Consider the following 20966-nt stretch of genomic DNA (forward strand, 5'->3'; position numbering starts at 1 on the left):
AGTAAATAAGTAATATGGAGAAGTGGGGAAAAAACTTTTTTATGGCGTACTACTCATTCCAAAATTTGAGTAGAAAGTAAAAGAAATTAAAAGTTTTTATTTCGCGCAATAAAACCAAAGTCAAACAATAGAATGTTCCATAGGAAAACACACACACTGGCTATTAACCCAATTCGCCGAGGAGTACAAAAGAAAATGCAACTCTCAAAGGCCATTTAAGCATTATGTGCAATAAAAATTATAAATAAAGACCAGAACTCACACACCCAGAAGAGGGCAGAAGTGGAAACCGTCGAGAGGGCCGAGCCACTCCACGAGCCATCGGCGGCTGCGGGATGAATGTTCATGGGTGGCGCGTTCTCATTAGGCAAAGTGTTCGATAATTAAATTGAAATGTAAATCACAACGTCAGTTGCTGGCCTCCTCCTTTTACCTAACCCCCACCGCTGCACGTGTGGCAATTAGCGAGCGATCATCGCGCAGCTGTTTAATTGGCACTAAAGCAAAGATTCTAAAAGTATTCGCTCCATGTGCACCACCACAGTGGCCAGGATCCAGGTTATTGTCCAATCGCGTGAGCTGGTGCCTATTGAGCGGCAAATCAAACAGCCAGAAATTAGCTAATACGCAAACAAACAACAACATTAAATTAAATATACATCTTTATTGGAGGATATACTATGAATGTATACATAATACATATAGGTTTATGAACAGGTTGATGCGGATATGGATATGCGATAGCGAAGAAGTGGGTGAGAGTCCATCCGCACCGTCCCGGCGCCTCGGGCTCTGTTTATTTTCGGTGCGCGCGAATGATTTTAATTGGATTTTGATTTCGAGTTTGATATGATATATCAGCCACCCGCCATCAGATCTCCATGGGGCTGCTTGGCTCTCACCTTGGCAGAGGCCTGCCGTTTTCAATCTGTCTTTAATACTTTACACGCGAGTATTTTTAGTCTGTGGTCTAACATTGAAAATGTTTATATGTTTGCTGTCTAATTTCGCGCATAGTTATTAATATTATTTTTATGAGAAAATCTTGTGTTTGGATGATGCTGTTGTTGACACGGCCAGCGGGGCGTATGCGCGATGTCTTTTTTTATGCCGCTTCATAATCGAGCGGCATAATACGAGTGGGCAAAAATTCATAAAAAAAACCAAGAATTAGGGAAGCCATTCGGCACAATATAAACATTGATATAAAATAAACAAAAACTCGAGATGAAAATTTTTAGAAAATAAAATCATAGAGAGCTTATCATGGAATCTAATGGTCGCTGCTATTTTTTTTTCATGCTGTTTATTTTGTTTTTCTTTGTTCGATTTTTTTTTGTTATTAGTGGTGTTGTTGGTTGTATCCCGCCATGGCTCTCTTCATCAGTGTGTTTTAGTGGGCGCCTTGCCAACGATTTTCCGAAACAAATTGTCGTCGCGCTCGACAACATTCCGCACGCTTACGGCCCATACCCATACCCATACCCATACCCATACCGATTCTGTGTGTTCGGTCGAGGGGAGTGAGTCTGCATTTGAATCTGAATCTGAATCGTGCATGTGAATCCGCAGCCAAAGTGTCACACTGTGCCAGTGTACCACTGTGCAGCATGCAATGTGCAATGTGCAATGTGCAATCCGCAATCTGCAATGTGCACACATCGTTCATACGTATTTTTAATTAAAATCAACAAGCACTCGGCTTCTTCTGTCTGGTAGTCTGCTCCGATACTGGGATACTTTGACTTGGCCATCACATTCACCAGCCGCTGTCGAAGTTGCTTGGGAAGTGCAATATCCAAAAGCCACAAGACCACTACCGAAATGCATATGCAGATGCTAGAGGCATCTGATGCATTTGGCATCCCCTTGCGCCTGTTGCGTTTTGAGAACAATCTTTCCGTCCGTCTTCTGAACTGTGTGTGCGTGTTGTGTTCGAATGTGTGTGTATGCGTGTGTGTGCAAAGGAGCAGCAGCAGCAGCAGCAGCGTCAGATGCCGAAAACATGTGTACAAACGTGTGGCGCCCCCGGCCTGCCCCAGGTGCCCCCTTCGATACAACTTACAAGTTCCCTTGGCCAACTGCGCCTTTGGCCCGATGCTTTGACGACGCTCGTGTGTCTCTGTCTCTTTTTCAGAATCTCTGCCTCTGATTTCGCAATCGTTTTCGAAATGCTCTACATTTTGCCTAGAACTCGTTGATTTCGTCATACGACTTGTGTCAGCACTAGAACCTTGCCCTTTCTGGTTATTATCATTATTTAATCTTATTTATAGGCCTATCTACCGTCTAGACCTTCACATGCAAAAGAATACCGGTCTAAAAAAAAGTCTGTTTTCTGAATTTTGAAATAAGTTATAGTTGTAATCTTGTTTAATTTATATTCTTATCAATGAGAAGAGTATCTAATCGAAGCAGAATGCCCAATAAAGATTTGTCACCATTGCCAATCTTTTTGCACAGCTTTTTGTGGCATTTGTGGCGCATGTTTTGCCAAGCGTTGCCAAAACGGGTGGGACGTAAGAGAAACATGAATTAAATTAAAAATAAAACTATAGAAAATTGTAATTAAATAACTAAAACAAAAATAAGCATGCACGCTGACAGACAAAGACTATTGTGTACCAAAATAAAATTTCATGAGACAGTACAAAGACACTGACAATCGTACATCGACATCGAAGGCGCTGCAGGGAAAAATGGAAAATATCAAATAATTCTGATACAGATACAAGTTGAGGCGGTGGTATCGATAGAGGGAATATTCGCCAGAAATGTGCAAATGTAATGTGTATAAAATAATTGGAATTTTCAATGCTGCACCTTCAGGCAACAAATCAAAGAAAAGTAAAGTAAAAACGATGAAAAATATGGTATTTTTGTATGGTATGGTTCTTATGGATTAGCGGGAAAGTCTCTTCGAAGGGGAACTTGAAAATGTATTCAATGCCATCATTTTTTTAGTCACTAATCTTGGCGACGGCTAAATCCCTCGATTGGTCAGTCAACCAGTTAGTCAGTCAGTCAGCCAGTCAGTCAATCAGCCAGTCAGTCAGTCAATCATCACATTGTTCTGCCAAAAAAAAAATATATATAAAAAAAAATCAGACTAACCTATCCTGCCATCTTCAGCCATAGTCCACCGCCCCCGAAGCGTATCTATCATACTTATGATTGTGTTCTGCATCTCAACATGAACATCCCATGTATGCTTATCTCGATTTCGAATATCTTTGCCAATTTGTCGCCTTCCGTATGTGCATGTGTTTGGTTTCTTTATTTCACTGAGTTTTATGCGCACATTTTTATGCATAAATTTTTAGTACAATGTTTGTTTTTGGTTTCTCGTCTTTCTCGATTTTGTTTCCTTTTTTTTTTTTTTTTGGCTTTTTTGTGTTGAAATTTATTTTCTCGTATGTCACCAAACGAAAAGGAAAATTGAAAAAGAAAAAAAAAGAAAAAACAGCAACAAATTCGAATATGTTCAATCATACAAAACTTTTTTCAGATTTTTGATTTTGTATCCCCATCATCACCACCACCACTACCACCACAACTACAACAACAACAACAACAACTACAACAATAAGTACAACCACCAACAAAATCAACAACATCAAGAACAACAAGAATATCATCGACGGCGTCAATTGCGACGATGGCTGCCATAAATACGGTAAGTACGCGAATTCGACATCCCAATAATAAAAAACAAAGTCAAGCCAAACAAAAAAGTAAATCAACGCCAGCGGAACAATTATGGGAAGGGGAGGGGCTGGGGCGTTGTTGACAACAACGATTGTGTGCAATCAATCATAAGGAGGAATAATTTATGGCATATCCCATATATATTTATTAACATCTACAGCCATGCAATTTGTAGCCGACATGGCCAACTATTCTTTTATTCGGTATCATTCAAATATTTATAAATAAAAGGAACATCTAGTCACATATTTGGCTAGTGAAAATCTCATAAATCATTTTTATATACTTGTTTAATAATTTCGGAAAGTGCCATAAAACGTTTTAATAGCAATCCTTTACTTTTGACGATAAAAATTATGATATTACGCATACGACACGTTGTACCCCCAAAACGATGCTTGTCTTTGAAGACCCAATCATGAGAAAAAATCGAAAATTGAAAAAGACAAAACTGCGGACAGATTTGAGGCAATATGACCGAGTTACCCGATGATGAATCTCTTACCGATGCCGATGCCTATGCCGTCGATGACGGCGGGGTCTTTTCCCGGCCCTTGCCCATGTGTGCCTACTCAGGGGGCCCAGACATGTGTTTCAGCTCATTTTACTAATAAGCAAGAAACACCGCAACACCGCAGCACCGCAATAGCGCAACAAGAACAACATGATAGGGAACTGTGGGAAAAATGAAAAACCCGATGACAAATTGCCGCCCAGCATATTCAATTTTACGCTGACATCATCTCGAGAATTTTCATTAACGAATCGGAAGAATAGACGGGACCAGACCCGAGACCTTGCCAAATTTAAATCGGTCTGGCATCAAACTTGCCGGAGTCTGGCTGCAGTGGAAATATGATTTTGGCAGCCTCAAACTTTTCCTGCAACATGGCGAGGAGCACAGGTAGTCAGTCAGTCATTCAGGCTCGTTCATTCATTCATTCTTCGTTGGTTTTTTTTTTGTTTTTTGTGAAAGCCAAAGCATCAGCTTTTGGGTTGTTTTTTGGAGTGACATTGACATTTGATTGACACGTGAATCACGCCGTAAAAATAAATGTACATGCTGGGACACTCACACTTAGAGCCATCCAAGAGTCCAGGCGGGGTTGGTCGGGGTGTCGTAACAGGATATGTATATCCTACCAGCTCCCCCTCGTTTACACCTCTCGCCGAGATATGACAGCCTCTCCTTTTATGGCAGACATGGGGATATTCTAACAGCCGAGGCTCATAAATCTTTCGGCTTGTGCCAGAAAGAGAGAAAACCAACGTATAATTACTTGATACCTGAATTGATTTAGCGTGAATATAATTTATGGAGCGATTTGATGCGAAGATAGCGAGGGCACCTTGTTTACCCAAAAATGCTGTAATCGTGATAACCGAACGATTGAAATGGGTTTATGCGATTTGAGTTTGTTTTCGTTAAGATGTGAGGCAAACATCTTGAAAGTTTGCGGAAATTCCAAGAAGTCTGAATATCCAGGCTCATTTCGGATTTGATTACCCAAAGCGTTTCAAAAGCAGCGACAAGGTTATCAAAACAATTGATAAACATAAATCTAATTTACTTCTTCTAATAGCATCGGCCCCATATATATCTCATAGCCCGGCGGTGGCATATTCAAATAAACAATTCGTGTTGTATAGAACATTAACGCGGATGACTCGGCGGGCCACTTGTGGCTCCATTTCCAGTTCAGTTCATTCAGGCAACTTTTTCATTTGGCTGGCGGTGTTTTTTTTTGCCCAAAACTTAAACAATAATAAAATGGTTGTTTATTTATTTTACGTGAAATTTTATGCGCCCGAAACGAATGTCTTTTCTGTGCTTCTCTCCACCTCCGGTTGGCGGTATTTTGAACCTGAATCTGCGAATCTGCAGTTGTATCTGTGCTCGTGGCTCGTGTTTTTTGTTTTTGTTTTGTTTTCATTGTGGTCAGCGTCGCAGGCACTTTTGGAAATTTATGCGCCGATATTTTATTTATTTTTATTCGCATTTTGTTTTGTGGTTATGGGCAATTGCAGGCCACATTAATTGGGCATCGGTTGCGGTTTATAAAGCATTAATTGCCCCATCTAACATCTAGCCGCGTCTCCTTCTCCCTCCCATGTCGCCTCGTCGCCCGTCACCCGTCGCCCCGACGACCCATTTTCCCTCCCCTTAGCCCGATTCGTTTGCCAATTTATGGCTGCACTTTTATTGCATTTAAATTAATATTCGCCGAGGGGTTGCCAAGAATATCAAAAGCAGCGAGAACCAACAAAAATTACTAACTAAAAATACATCATTGTTTTGCGGGTGCCAAGTACTATGAGATGAGCGAGGTCCCGCTGTGTTATTGGCCACACGGCGTATACTCAACGTGCTTCCGTACTTACTGTTCAGGGAAATGTTGTACTTATTTAACTGGGGGGGCACTGAGAGGGTGGTGGTCGGGACACAAAGTGAAATGCATTTAAATTCAATTAATTATGCCGCGCGTCGTCCATTAGGCGACAGTTGCTCTGAATTATCAATAATCTCGACTAATCTCGCCTGACAGCCATTGCTGCTGTTGCTGTCGCGCCTTTTGGCAGCAATTTCGAATATGTACAATATTGTACAAAATATAAGCATACATGTCCCTCTCACATACAGACACACACGCACACGCATACGACACGCGGCTACTATTATGTTTTTAGCGGATGAATTATCAGCCATTGAGATGCCGTTCTGCATTTGCATTGCCCGCAGGTACCCAAGAGCATACACCTGCCATTGACAAGTCTCAGCAGCGCACCGCGCGTGTTGATGTGCAGCGCCTCCGTGGGCACCGAGGGATCCGTAACTCTGCAACTAAGAGATGCGAACGCAGCAACAGCCGCATCAGCATCGCCAGCACAAGCACCAGCCCCAACATCAGCAGCAACATCAATCGCCACATCAACGTCAGCGTCAGCAACAAATGGCGTTGCAGCGCTTGCCACCTCTGCGGCAACTGCGTCAGCGTCGACGCTAGAGAATGCGCTGACAATTGGCTATCCGGATCCGGAAATGTTGGCAGATGTCTTGGGCACCATTCAGACAGCCTGTAAGTAAACTACACAAAATCTAATTGCTTCCCAAATAATTTAAAACATGAAATATGAGTTTGATTTAGTGTCTTCCTGAAGCTCTTCAATGCAATGGCCTTTAATTAATTTAAGTTTACAAACTTTTCTTTATTGTAACGTAAAAGCAGCTTAGTTTTCAAAGAGTATTTCCTGCTTTTAAGTTAATTAACAGCCATATGTTGGAAAAGTTGGTTTTGGTAAAGAGTGTTTCAATTTAAATAAAGCCTTTTTAACTCCCAAATATATTAAACTCCTCAGTTGACAAAACAAAAGCCTTGCCTATAACTAATTTAAGTTCAATCAACTTTTTCCTATTGTAACGTAAAAGTAAATCAGTTTTCCAGGAGTGCTTCCTGCTTTTAAGTTAATTAGTAGCTGTTTGAAAAGTTGGTCTTTGTAAAGAGAATTTCAATTTAAGCAAGGCCCTAATTAATCCAGATAATATGAAACTTCCTAGATTACAACAAACTTACTACAAATTAACTTTCCAGCTCTTAAAAACACCAGCAACAGTAGCAGCAACTCAATCACAACAACAACCTCAAGCAATAGTTCAAGCAAATCGACAAGCAGCAATCAAGTGGGAAATACCAATAAAATAACCATAACCAGGAGAAGTGTTCAATCGGTGAGCACATCCACCAATACGAGTCTCAGTAGCAGCAGCAGCAGCAGCAACAGCATCAGCGGCACCAGCAGCAACGGCAAGACAAACACCAGCTACATAAAAAACTGCTTGATACGCAGCAGCAGCTGCAGCAACACGGTCACAAATGTCACGACGCTGGCGCAGATTATGAGCAACAGCAGCACCAGCAGCGCGGCAAGTTTACTCAATCAGCATAACAACAACAGCAACTGCAGCAACAGCAGCAACTTCAGCACCGCCTCCTCCGTGGGCAGCAGCATCAGCATCGGCAGCAACAGCAGCAACAGCAATAGCAACGACAGCAACAGCAGCAGCGGCGGCACACACAGTTTGAGCTTCAAGGGCACCGGTAGACATGTTCCTGGATCAGTAAACGGAGTAAGCTCATCAGTCGGAGCGTCCTGCCACAGTGGCACTGTCACTGGCATCAGTGGGATCATCACCGTTGAACCACCGCGCAAGAACCGCCCCAAATTATCCTCACCGACGCGACACGGACCGCAGCAGTGCCAGGTGCGTATCAAGTGCGGTTTATGCGGTTTCCCTCGACTCCCAAATGTACTATGTCTGTGGCCTAATCGCTAATTTATCGCCGGTCATTTTGAGCCATGCCAAAATGTCCGACAGTTGAACAGTCCGACTGGCACTTGCCGTGCAATATTTATAAACAGACATTAAGGTCGTCTCGACCAAGTGGCAGGTGAGACGAGCGCACCGAAAAAAAAAAGTGGTGCTCCGGTTGCCCCACCACTACCCGTACCAGCACCCGCACTCGCCTGACACTCGTAAAAGTCCGGCGTATTGCCACTTGGAACTAATATTATGGCCGTAGTCGGGCGTGTTTATACACGGCGCTAATTGAGCGTAGAGCCCCTCTAGTTAAGATGCTGCACATGAGGGCAGGTCCATTGGTTTGGCGATTGCCTGAGTTGGTAATTGTGGAATCGAGGGAAACCATCAAAGACTAGGAATGATTTTCACGGAATTCTTTGAATACATTGCACTGTACAGAGCCCAAAAAATAACCAAAAATACTTTCAAAGATGCAATCTCCCAAATTAAATCAAGAGACTTGTTTACACATCAAAGACAAGCAGATTCTTCGTTATGAGAATTTATTACACATGTCTAGTTGTTTTAAATTAATAAAAACTCCCCTACGTTTTCAGTTTCTTACTTCAAATTTCTGAATTTAATTGGAAAGACGAAACAAGTACTTGCAAGCTGTTGCATCTTTTCTTTTGTTTGATTATTTTCAATCAAATGATGAAGCAAAGGCTTAAAGGCTTTTGATTTCATATTTTTTCCTACCATCTGGGGAATTTTCCACAACAACAAAGGCAACTCGCTGACTTGTCGAACAACTCTCGCGCTGGGCATTTAACACGATTCGACGTCTGTCAGAAAAACTGACAGTTGCTCAAAGTGAGGACCTGAAGCCCCCATTTTGTACTTTTTTTTTTTTGCGCGCGCGTCTGGTACTGCTAGTAAAGTAAATTTTATGGCACGTTTTACGATACTGCAGATGCTGGGGCAGAAATGTTTGGTCAGCAACGGCGACCGCATCTGGGAATTTCATTACTGCTGATGCTGTTGCACGCAAACATATCTATGTTGCACACGTGTCTGCCGATAGTTTAGAGTGTAATGTGGCCTAGCTTTTGGGATAGTTTTGGTTTGGTTTCGTTTGGAATTCGTTGGCCGTAATTAGCGTGCGGTGTTTAGATGCGGTACGCGGGTTGTATGGGGGGCGACGACGGCAAGGTGGCCGAGAAAAAACAACATAACGTATACGCAATGTGGCTCATTAAAATGTTCGAACAGCGAACGACGACGACCGAAATGCTTTCAATTATCTAGAGGGCAGTCGACTGGCAGCGCTAATTACATTTCTCTGGTTCTCTGCTCTTCTGGCCTTTTTATAGATTTGTTGCAAGATCTTTGGAAATGCCTCGGCACTGGCCAAGCACAAACTGACGCACAGCGACGAACGGAAATACATCTGTGCGCTCTGCTCGAAGGCATTCAAGCGGCAAGATCACTTGTAAGTAAATGACGCTCGTTCCACTGAACCACTGACCTATACACCCACACGCCCCCCATCCGATCCCCCTTGCAGAAACGGACACATGATGACTCATCGGAACAAGAAGCCTTACGAATGTAAGGCGGATGGCTGTGGAAAGTCCTACTGCGACGCCCGATCACTGCGGCGACACTCGGAGAACCACCATGCAGGTGGCGCAACCACCCCCACCACCAGCCAGTCCCTCTCGCCCATCGCCAGCTCCAGCGGAGCAAGCAGCAGCAGCAGCAGCAGCAGTAGCAGCAGCAGTGGCAGTATCAGTGGCAGCGGCAACGGAGTCGGCGTGGCCACAAACACGCTCAGCCTCTCGCCGGCTACGGCCAGCGGGGACGCCAGTTCGCCGGACGGTGCCACCTGCATACGCACCTACATTTCCACGGGCAACACGGTGGTGGATGCGGCCACCGGGATAGCTCTGTCGGATGAGCAGATCAAGGCCATGAACCTGCCGATCAAGACGGGCGTCACTCTGCTGTCGCCCACCACTTCGACCTCCTCGAACGCCTCCTCCACGGCCAGCAGCTCCGGGTCTTTGTCGTCCTCTGCTTCAGTGGGGACAGCCGCGTCGACAGCCAGCCAGAGTGCAGTGATAGCCACCACCAGCTCCCCCACCATTACGCTCAGCGACGGGGTGAGCCTCGAGGGCGAGGGCCTGACACGCGAGCAGCTGGATCTGATCAGCAAGATCATGCAGCAGACGAAGCAAACAAGTGCCCAGGTCACCGTCTCGTCACCCACCAGTGTCAGCTCCTACAAGATCAACACGAACTCGGCGTCGACCCAGTCGAGGCCTCGCACCTGGAACATGCAATTGGTAAGCCCCAAAAATTCCATTTCTTTATATTTTCTATTTATTATTAATATTTACTTTCCAGCTCAACAATTCCCAGAATGTGACTGTCACCGTTGAGGATAATACTGACATGGTGCCTCCCTCTTCCAACTCCCCCGTGGAGATGAAGGAGGAGGAGCTGAACCAACAGCTTGTGGCCGCCATCAACCCCCACCTGCTCAACATAGTGAAGCTCGACAAGCCGGTCGAGTGCAATCTTTGTCACCGTAAGTTCAAAAACATACCCGCCCTCAATGGGCACATGCGCCTCCACGGCGGCTACTTCAAAAAGGATCCGGAAACCAGGCGCAGTGAGAAGAAGGATTCAAGTGGTCCGCCCCTGCAGACGGCCAGTATTGGTGTTCGTGCTCTAATCGAGGAAAAGATTATAAGCAAACGGAAGGATATCACAAAGGTGAGATAATATAAGCTGCTAAAAATTAAAAAATAATAAATTCCTTTAAAGGGATATATGGTTTTTGGGGGTAAAAAAGTAGATTTTAAAATAAACTTTTTTGTTGCCTACATTTGAGGGCTTATTTACCTTCTTTTTCAGTTCTTTTAACTTTTTGATTATGAGGCTTGACATAATTTCCTTTTTGCTATTACCAAGTCGTTAAACCGAATTTTACACATTTTTTTCCAGGGCTCCTTTGTGGTTCCTGCCCCACCGCATAGCAGTGGCATCACCACCCCTCTGCGGCGATCCATTAGCGACCTGGAGAGCTTCCTCAATCCCAAGAGCAGCTCGAGTGGACACACCCAGACATTGGCAACTAGTACGGGCACCACCACTGCCGTTCTTCCGGCTGCCACCACCATAAAGAGCAGCAATGGTTTGAGTATCCAGCAGATTGGCCTGCCCCAGAGCATTGAGATCTTCAGCGGTGGTCAGAAGCAGTCCAAGACCCTGAATTTGGGCAGTGGCACCAATACCATCACCATAACCACCAATAACGTGCCCACCACCACCACAATGAGTGCCCTGACCGCCTTGAAGGCCGGCGGAACCATCAGCGGCATATCCACGGCCACCAACACGGATCCCAAGGACTCCACCCTCATAGAGCTCCTGAAGCGAGGCACTCGCATTGCGGTAACCTCGAAGAAAACCCAATCTCAGACCCAAACTGGGTCCGGTGTCCTAATGACCTCTAGCGCCACAGCAACGAGTGCCATGACAGAATTGACCACCATTGGTGGCAACAGCTTGCAGACGGTTGGACGCCAGATTATCACAAACAACAACCGCACGGTGATCATACCCTCCGATGTCCAAGTGGTGTCCACCAAGAGCAAGCTAAGTACCTTGAGTAGTCTGGTCAAGAGCACCAGCACCTCCACAGTCTCGAACAGCGCCTCGAACACAAGCTGCACATCGGGAAACATTTCCCTGGCCGATGGTACGCCGCTTTCACTGACCATAACTCCCAACCAGGAGATGTCCAGTGGTGGCACATCATCGGGTGGTGTCATCACGAGCGGCGGAGGTGGTGTTTACACAGTGACCTACACCAGTGACGGCACCGATCTATTCGACGATACCGAAGTCTACAATGTCACCGATACGGAGATGCTGCTGCAGACGGTGGACTCCATGGAGCTGCTGCACGACGACGAGGACGACACACACATCAAGAGCGAACATTCCGAGGACTTTGCCCTGCTAAGCGATGCTGGCGACAGTGTGCACACCCAGCTGGTGAAGCTGGACACGGAGAATATATCCGGAACGGGTAACACTGGAAACAGCAACACCGCCATTAACAACGCCACCACCACACCGCTGCCCACCTTCCAACAATTCCATTCCAAAGAACTGATCATGCAGAACAGTTCGCAGATCCAGGCAATAGCCAGCATGCGGAGCAGTAGCGGTGTTCTGGCCTCGCCGCTTCACTCCCCTCTGGCCTATCCCACACCACCATCGAGCCACGAGAACATGGCCCAGAGCTCCCCCTTCATCGAGGATGCTGCTGCCCAGTTTGTGGATGCCAGCAACACTTTCTTCGGCGACAAGACGGACTTCTCGCACATCTACTTCAAGACCGACGATGGCCAGGCTACCATCGAGCAGCTGGACGAGCAGGACAATGAAAAGATCCTTAAGCTCAAGTCGGTGCTGGAGGAGAGCAGCTTCGATCCCTCCATCAAGGTGGAGGACCTACTGAACGGCACGGACGACGACACCGAGTGTGATCTAAGGGAGTTTGCCGAGACGAATCTCTCGTTCCTGGACGAGGACCAAGAGTTCCTCAACGACTCCCGCAATGCCACCTCCCCGCTCTCAGAGTCGTTCTTTACCAGTGGTATCGGTTCGGCAGAGGATGTGAAACAGGTCCTGCGAGAAGTCCTGCCCGATGAGAACATGCAGTTGCAGATGACCAGCGAGCAACAGGGCGATAATATTATCGATCTCTACTATCTGCCTGGGCTGGGCTTGCAATCGCAGATGATGCCCAATTCGGAGGATCCTTTGTTGTCCTCTTCGCCTAGAGAGTTTGGCCAGCAAAGGCAGCAGGTCGGTTTGCAACAGCAACAGCAGCAGCAACAACAGCAGCAGCAGCAGCAACAGCATCAGACCCTGGAGCAGCAACTACAAGGCAACAATAACCTGTACCAGCAACAACAGCAGGAGCAACATCAGCCGTCGCAGCAGGAGCCACAACAGCAACAGCAGCAGCAGCAACAATTGATGTTGCCACAGCAACAGCTGAATCAATCCGAGTCACTCCCTGTGGCCAGCAATCAGCAGCCCGATTTTATGCTGCCCCTGGTGGGAGGCCATGGCTTTACGTCGCTTTCCAACCAAAACCAATTCCTGGACAATAGCCAGGGGGGCGGAATGGTACTGCAGCCCCTAAATAGCCTGCTCCAACCCCTGCTCTTCAGCAGCAGTGGACCTAGTTCGCATAGCAATTTGGTTGCGGGCAACGATACCCACCTCCCCACCGATTGCCAAATGAATACAAATCAGACAACGCAACTCGATGGAAGTTTGATGTTCGCCTGCGGCCCGGCAGCGGCTGTAACAACGGGCAACAAGCCCCTGCTCCCGGCCATGCCAACTCCAGTGGCCAATTTGCAACCGCTGTCGAACCAAACCAATTCCATTCTGAAACGCCGACTCCGCTCGAATGCGCCCCAGGAAACGCACAAGTTCTCCAAGTTCCATACCCTATCGCCGCACCGCTCCAAGCTGCGCAAGCCCTCCCGGACCCACTACACTCCCGCTCCCATCCTGAATCCGGACCGCAAGGGCACCGGACTCTACTGCAACGTGCGGAAGCAGCTGGGCCAGGGCCTTTTCGATGCCTTCGATGACGACTTTGGAGATCCGGTGGGTTTGGTTGACTTCTCCGACGAGTCGAAGGTCAATCTCGGCTCCACCTACCAGGCGCAGATTCCCAGCTGCCGGCCCCAAGAGGAGGCGTTGCGGGAGGATGTGGGCGCTGAAATGATGTGGAATCCGGAAGTGCAAGAAGACGAAAAGATCCTGATGCGCTACATAGATCTCAGCAAGTCGTCGGCCGTGCCAATGGGCAGTCATTCCGAGGAGGTGGCTCTCCACACACTGCTCAAGGCCCACGGGAACTCGGCGGCAGCGGTATTGAATCTGTTGCAGACCCAGTCCGGCTCCTTCCAAATGAAGTGGAGCTCCCACGAGCTTGAACAGTTCCTGCGGGGTCTGGAGAAGCATGGCAAGGATTTCGGCAAGATTGCGAATACTGTAAGTGTGAAAATTTTAAATACGGATTACCATTCTTATGAAAAACATTGACTTTTTTCAGCTCCTGACAAAATCCTCCGGCGAGTGCGTGCAGATGTATTATTTCTGGAAGAAGCTGTGCGTGGACTACAAAGTATCGCACCTGAAGATGGAACCCGTGGTCGTGGTAACGCCCCCAATTGAGAAACCCTACGTGTGCGAGATCCCCGACTGCTCAGCGGTAAGTTTTAGGTTTAAGATGCGGCAGCATGTCCTCAGACCGAGCACGAAGCCACAGCTCTCTAACCCGCGGCCCCCCTCGTCACCCCACATTCACAACACCCCACCTCACCTCACCGGCTCTCTTTCCTTTTATTTTCTTTTTGTACCTAACGCTCGAAAAATCAAAAACAAAAAAACCAAACCCTGCCTGCCTCCGAATGTAGAGCTTCAGTTCGAAAGCGGCACTGCACGGCCATGTCCGCATACACGCTTACGGCCGTAATGCCAGCAACAACAACAACAACAATGGCAGCAACAGTAACAGCAACAACGGCAGCGGCAACAGCAACAGCAACAGCAACATCAATAGCCAGCATACATCGGCAAACAGTGCCAGCAATACTGGCAGCAACATCCTCAACAACACCGGATACGCATGTGCAGCACTCACAAGTGGCAACAATGGCAATAACCTCAACAACAATGCCGCATCGTCAGCAGCAGCTGCAGCTGCAGCAACTCATGCCATGAGCAACAGTGGCAACTGCAATCTCAATTCGAATAGCAACGCGACGACAGCAACATCGGCCTCAATCATAGCCACGTCTAAGCTGGAATCGGGTATTGGTAACAATACCGGCAATGGCAACACCACTGTCCCGAATGCCAAGGAGGGCGAATTCCCCTGCAAGGTGTGCGGCAAGTAAGATTCCCCCAAAGCAATTTCTACCACAATCCAAAACATGCCACAACACTATCGTGCAGTTTCCAAGAAACAATTCGAAAATCCGCAAGCGATTTGAGTGCCCGTATTGACTTGAGTTGAGATCGTAAAGCACGTTGTACTACCGTAAAATAAAACCCATATACGATATACCGTATACGAGTATTTGGTTTCTAGACTTTCAGTTATTTTGCAAAATATTTTTAATTTTTTTTTGTTTTTGTTATTACACATTTATTTTTGATTGATTTCCCCAGTAAATTTTCTGCTATTTGCCAACCACTCTTCTATGTCTTTCTATGCTCAAAGTATATTTTGTAGATACTCCTATGAATCTTTAGTTTCATTACAATTATTCGTATGTCAGTTTCGGACTTCTATGCCATTTAGTTAGAGTTTTCGTCAAGCGATATTAACTGTTGTTATTGTTGTTGTATTGTATTGTTCCATGATGCGAAACCCAAAAACCAAAAAACCAAACAAACCAAAAATAATTGAAAAATCAAAACCCAAAATCCATAAACCAAAACCAAAAACCAATACGAATTACGAATTACGAATAAAATCTATAAATCGAAATTGCAATTTTAAAGCGAAGAGTCACAACTCGCAAATAGACGTAACCGTAACTGATATCAGCATCACAAGCTCACACATACGACGCTCTGGCAAACTGCTCGGTAAGTAGAAAGCCTTCGTTTTGTGTTTTCAATTTTTATTTTATTTCAATTCGATTCGATTCGAATCGACGATCCCTCTTCCGTTCTCACGGGTCTCATTCTACTCGATCTCTGTTCTCTAATTTCGTGTTCAATTGTAATTTGTTCATTTCCTTCTTTTGTAATCAACTTAAACACTGCGCTAAATGCTTACTGCATTTAATAACTTTTGTAAATATTTTTACCTAACAAAACCACGGGAGGAAAGTTCACTAAAGCCCGACTTAAGCCACTTCAATCCTCCATCTGTAAATTGGAATCAGCCAGCCTTCGGTGTGATCTGTGTCCAGATCCGGCGAATGAGTTTATGATTGAACAAAAAAAATATAAAATCTTGATCACTCACCGAGGCGGCTGTGAACTATAACCCAGCTATCATTAAAGCGCACACCCGACTTTCAATTCTAACATTTCTTACCCACAAAATATATCTATATATGTATTTTATTACTAATTTGTTTTTGGTTTTGTGTTTCTAAACATAAACTCTCTATTTTCCATAGTTATTATTAACAACAAAGCAAATTTTAACTCCACACAAGGCTGAGTAAGAAGAAGTAAACCGACAACCAAATTTGAAATCAAACCAAATCTAAAACCTATTTCGTATCTCTGCATGCCTCTCTCTATTTAACACCTTTTGCACGAGCTCTACCAATTATACGATAATCGCTGACAACTCTCTGTGCTTCCCTAATCTAAATGTCCAATTAATCCGCCTAGCCTGCATCCTAGATGGTAGTGATCGGAGTAACAGCTCCAGATTTGTGTATTCTCATGGTGCTCTGTCTTCTGCTCTTTTCTCCTGCCCAGAGTCTTCAATAAGGTGAAGAGTCGTAGTGCTCATATGAAAACCCATCGGGTCCAGGAACCAGAGCAATCTGCAAAACACCAACAGCAACAGCAACAGCAGCAGCAACAGCAACTGCATCAAGTCAATGTCACGACAGGATCTGGACTGGCTAGTGCCGCCTCGACTTCGACGATCGTATCGATAACATAGGATCGAGGGGTAATGGATAATCCGTTGGGCTGAAAGAAAAGAAACCTAAAACTAGGACAAAAATCGATTGACAATCGCATTAAGCAAGCAGCAAGCATTGTTTACCACTGTTAGAATTTATGCTTAGACGAATTTGAGTCTAAAAATCAATGTCACATGTACGTAGTAGTTAAAGGCATTTCTTCACTAGATCTATCCCTATCCCTAACTTTTCTGTCTCTCAGTCTCAGTCTCAGTCACTTTCACTCTATCTATTGTCTAAGTAGAGGACACTTTGACTCGCTTTAGGATGTAAGTCTAGCCAAGGATTGGTAAAAGTTCAAATTGAATTGTTATTGACTATTGTAGGCAAGTGCAATATCTATGTTGAAGTAATGCGAATATGTAAATGTATACCCAACCGTTTTTTATATACATAGTAGCCGTTTATTCTGCTCGACTCGACTGTAGATGTAACTCTTAAACTATATAATAATAATTGTAGCTAAAGCTAAAGCGAAATCCCGATCTATGATAAATATTAGTGCATAACTTACTGTTAACTACAAGTTTTTTCTACTCAAAAATACTCGTACATAGTTGCAACACACTACACTGATACTTTACTAGGTCGATAAATGTTTAGGTCTTAAGAGAATCTCTATATATACATATACATACTGGATATGATTACATGCCTAGGAGTACGATGTATGCGATATATGATTGTTGTTCTAGTTTTAACGACGCAAGTCAGCAACTCAAAGTAGTTGAAGTTTTACTTAGATCGTACTTATATACCTACAAACCCAAAACTATTGTACTATGGCTTATAAACCTGAAGCCCAATGAAAAATCTAGTGAAATCAAGTGATATTGAGTGAGATCAAAATCGATTTTAGCTAAAACGTGAAACCAAATTCAACTCTAATACTTACATACAAACACACTAAAATACAAACACAAACACACGCACACTATTGTAATTAAATAAAGTTGAGAAAAGTTTTAACTTTTAATGCAAAGATCTAGGCTGTAAGGACACCACTGTAAATAAGAGTATAGGATACTAAGCTATAAGGAAGGATAAGGATTTCTTTCAAATTTCTCCAAAACGCATAAAAGACATTATTCTATTGATAATTCTAGATCCCCAAAAACCCAAACCCCCAGTCCTCCCTCGAGTACACTAAACACGAAAACACTAAAGAGGCGACTGCCTTTGACATAGACAGTGCAGTTTTATATAGGCATATAGGATATACATAGTAATTATATACAAGCATATATTAAATTAAATGGTACAACAGTAAATCTGCCAGTAATTTGAACAACAACAAGAATCACACGTTTTCCATTTGGACAGTGGGCTAATGTACTACAACAAATTGATGAATTGATTCAAAGTTTTTGAGGCCAATGCCGCCGGGTGGTATATTATGTATTGACAATGGTGTAATTTAATCTAGTTTAATGTAAACCAAAGCAAAGCAAGGCTAAAAACCAAAACCAAATTAAATATTCATGTTTAGTCTAATGAGTCTACTGACCCCCAATGAAATCTGAAATATTTCCACTTTTGTCCCAGACAAACCCCAGTCAGACGTATGGAAGATGGAAATGAAAAAACTAATAGCAATTCTTATGGTTGTATTTGCCAGTTATCGTACAATAGGAAACACTAAGGTGTCAGGTGCTGTAAATAGCCAATAAAAATCAGAGATTTACAACTCATCCCCATACATTGAAGTCGGATAATAATGGCCATCTGGCTAGTATTATATTTGGCTTCATCTCCATCCCATAGCGACGCAATAACCGAAGCAATAGTCATAGTTTAAGTTGACAGACAACACATGATTCTTTCATATTTTTCGGTGTTATATACAATAAGTGTAAGCAGATACATATACGGACATAGATACAATTACAGCTTCTGCAAACAGCAACAGCAACCCACCACAAAGCACCTTCGAAAACCCCTTTGATGTGGGCATTTCACAGTCGTTCCATGACTTTTTCAAAGACTTTCGCGTACAATAATCCTTACTTTTGTACTGTGTGCACTCTAATTAAAAACACAAAGATAAAAAAACGAAACCCAAGTCCACCTAAGACATAAATAAATATTTGTTGTGTGCATTTTCTCTACACGTCTCTACAGTCTCAAATCTCCAGTCTTCCGTTTCTGTTTCCGTTTCCGTTTCCGCTTCCGTTTTCACTGTAATTTCATCGAACTATTCTGTTCCATTCTGTTCTATGCTCAAATGCCTTCAAGCGTAAGTCTTAAGTATTATTAAATAAAGTATCTACAAATGAGTGTTTATCCTTAAGTAAGTGTTCAAATTTAGGATTAAAGTTAGCTTAAGTTTACATATGTGTGCACTTTGTTGCTTTTCAAAAAAGTTTCCTAAAGACAAAGATATGATAAATGTGAAGCTAAATGTCTAGTCAAATGCAGTAGCTTTATCGCCTAATTTATTTGTATTTTACATTTTGTTTTAAGTTTCATTTCCTGTGTCAACATGTTTATCGTTTACCAATTAAATGATTTCAACTGTTTCTTTTTTCATACGATCGCCTTGAGTTTTTATTTTATCCGACACGACCGAACAAAAAGAACTAAAGGACAATCTGTGACATTGAGTACGAATTCCATTAAGAGTTATTATTTTTTAAAGGATATTACTTCGAGAGACATCTGCAGAACTCAGCTACAGCGGCTCCTCCTCACCCACTTTATTCGAATACTCTGCGTTGTGATTGTTCATTAAGCGAATGTAAAGATAAACTGTATTTATGCAATACATATACGTACTTATACGAATATAGCCTGTACATAAACCAAACGGCAGCCTACGCTGCACCTTCTCCTGATCAGAATCAGTACTAATTCTAACTCAAAGATCATCATTATATACATTTTGCATTCCAATTCAATGACATTAAATATATACATAGTTGTAGATGGCTGCGAGAGTGGTTCACTTTCACTCGGCATCTGTTTGCAATATTTTGTAAATCGTACAGATACACATACTACCATAAATGACATACCGAAAGGGGTAAAACCGAATATTAATATTAGACGATGAAACAGAATTACTTCGACATACAATACAAAAAACCTTTTGAAATTGAAAACGATTGATAATAGCTATTAGACATATCAATTTTATTTAAAACCGAATCGAGAGATCCATTCAAATATATATATTATATGTGCATGTTTGCATTCCTGTTTAGCCAGTAAGAGGACATTTAAATCGGGAAATTCAGAAAGACAGTGCAGAGCAAGCATTAGGGGGTAATCTACTCGTAAATGAGAGTTACAGGATCTTCTGCCAGGCACCACTTTTGAATCTTTGCTTTACACGCGAAATCTCAGAGTATTTAGACTGACGAGTAATAAACCAATACGAAATGTTGAGATAATTTTGTACTTTCAACGCATTCCACACACACCTTTCGTTTCTGTGCCAAAGGAGAAGTATCGATTACGATCCGGATCTGAATCTGACCTATATATACGCTATGCATTGTGAGACAAACTTTACCGCTCAGTATTATCGAAGGGCCCGACACGGGGATCTGATGAAAGGATTTGGTGTCGGGCGGATCGGCCCTGCTATGATTAAGTACCATATACAAAGAACTACCATTCACAAATTTACGATGTAAGTTTTAACTGTATTACGCAAAGGAAAAAACACTTTTATAAAGATGCAAACTGTTACTTTACGGCATTTAGTTGAGATGCTGTAACCTCTTGTTGAACGTAAATTGTACGTAGCATGTAAATCTATTTAACTCGCAATATGCAGACACATAAACTAAAAAATATACCATATAATAAATATAAATGTATTTATATACAGTGCTAATATTAATATTCTGATATGAACGAATATTTTATGGTACATCTATATATGTACATAAATAAGATTAAACATAAACGTAAATGTTTTCATGGTTGTAAACTGATGATCAAAATAGATTTAAACAATTTTAAAGGCTTTTATTTCGAATGCGAAATTACTTTGACTTTGCTTTACACTTTTTGGTACCTAATAATACTAAATTAATTAACAACGGCACGCAACTTGCATTTTTTTCAACGAAAACCGATAGCGATATGGATAATCTAATTTGTCTTAAACCATTGATTGTTTTTAACTCACCCACGATCTCATAGACGATCTCACAAACGAGCATGTGAAAACGAAATATTTTCTG

At 43.3% G+C, this 20966-nt stretch overlaps 1 protein-coding gene across 7 annotated transcripts in view; it reads left to right on the plus strand.

The window, feature by feature from the left end:
- The window catches only part of LOC6500544 (serine-rich adhesin for platelets), a 31255-nt gene extending 11951 nt beyond the window's left edge, over positions 1–19304 (plus strand). Inside the window, exons 1-11 of one of the 7 annotated variants that reach the window (XM_014911124.3) lie at positions 3562–3676; positions 6449–6785; positions 7299–7969; positions 9382–9500; positions 9576–10356; positions 10418–10789; positions 11021–14104; positions 14166–14324; positions 14530–15008; positions 15623–15709; positions 16562–16693. In XM_014911124.3, coding sequence (XP_014766610.1) covers positions 3659–3676; positions 6449–6785; positions 7299–7969; positions 9382–9500; positions 9576–10356; positions 10418–10789; positions 11021–14104; positions 14166–14324; positions 14530–15008; positions 15623–15662 — 6060 coding nt within the window. In that variant the 5' untranslated portion in view covers positions 3562–3658 and the 3' untranslated portion in view covers positions 15663–15709; positions 16562–16693. Of the gene's footprint in view, positions 1–3561; positions 3677–6448; positions 6786–7298; positions 7970–9381; positions 9501–9575; positions 10357–10417; positions 10790–11020; positions 14105–14165; positions 14325–14529; positions 15009–15622; positions 15710–16251 lie in introns of those variants that run through there. The other 6 variants (XM_014911128.3, XR_004309718.2, XM_014911129.3 and 3 more) reach the window with 6 other exon arrangements.
- Positions 19305–20966: the final 1662 nt, after the last annotated feature.

This window comes from Drosophila ananassae, chromosome 2L (genome assembly GCF_017639315.1).
Source record: "Drosophila ananassae strain 14024-0371.13 chromosome 2L, ASM1763931v2, whole genome shotgun sequence".
NCBI lineage: Eukaryota > Metazoa > Arthropoda > Insecta > Diptera > Drosophilidae > Drosophila > Drosophila ananassae.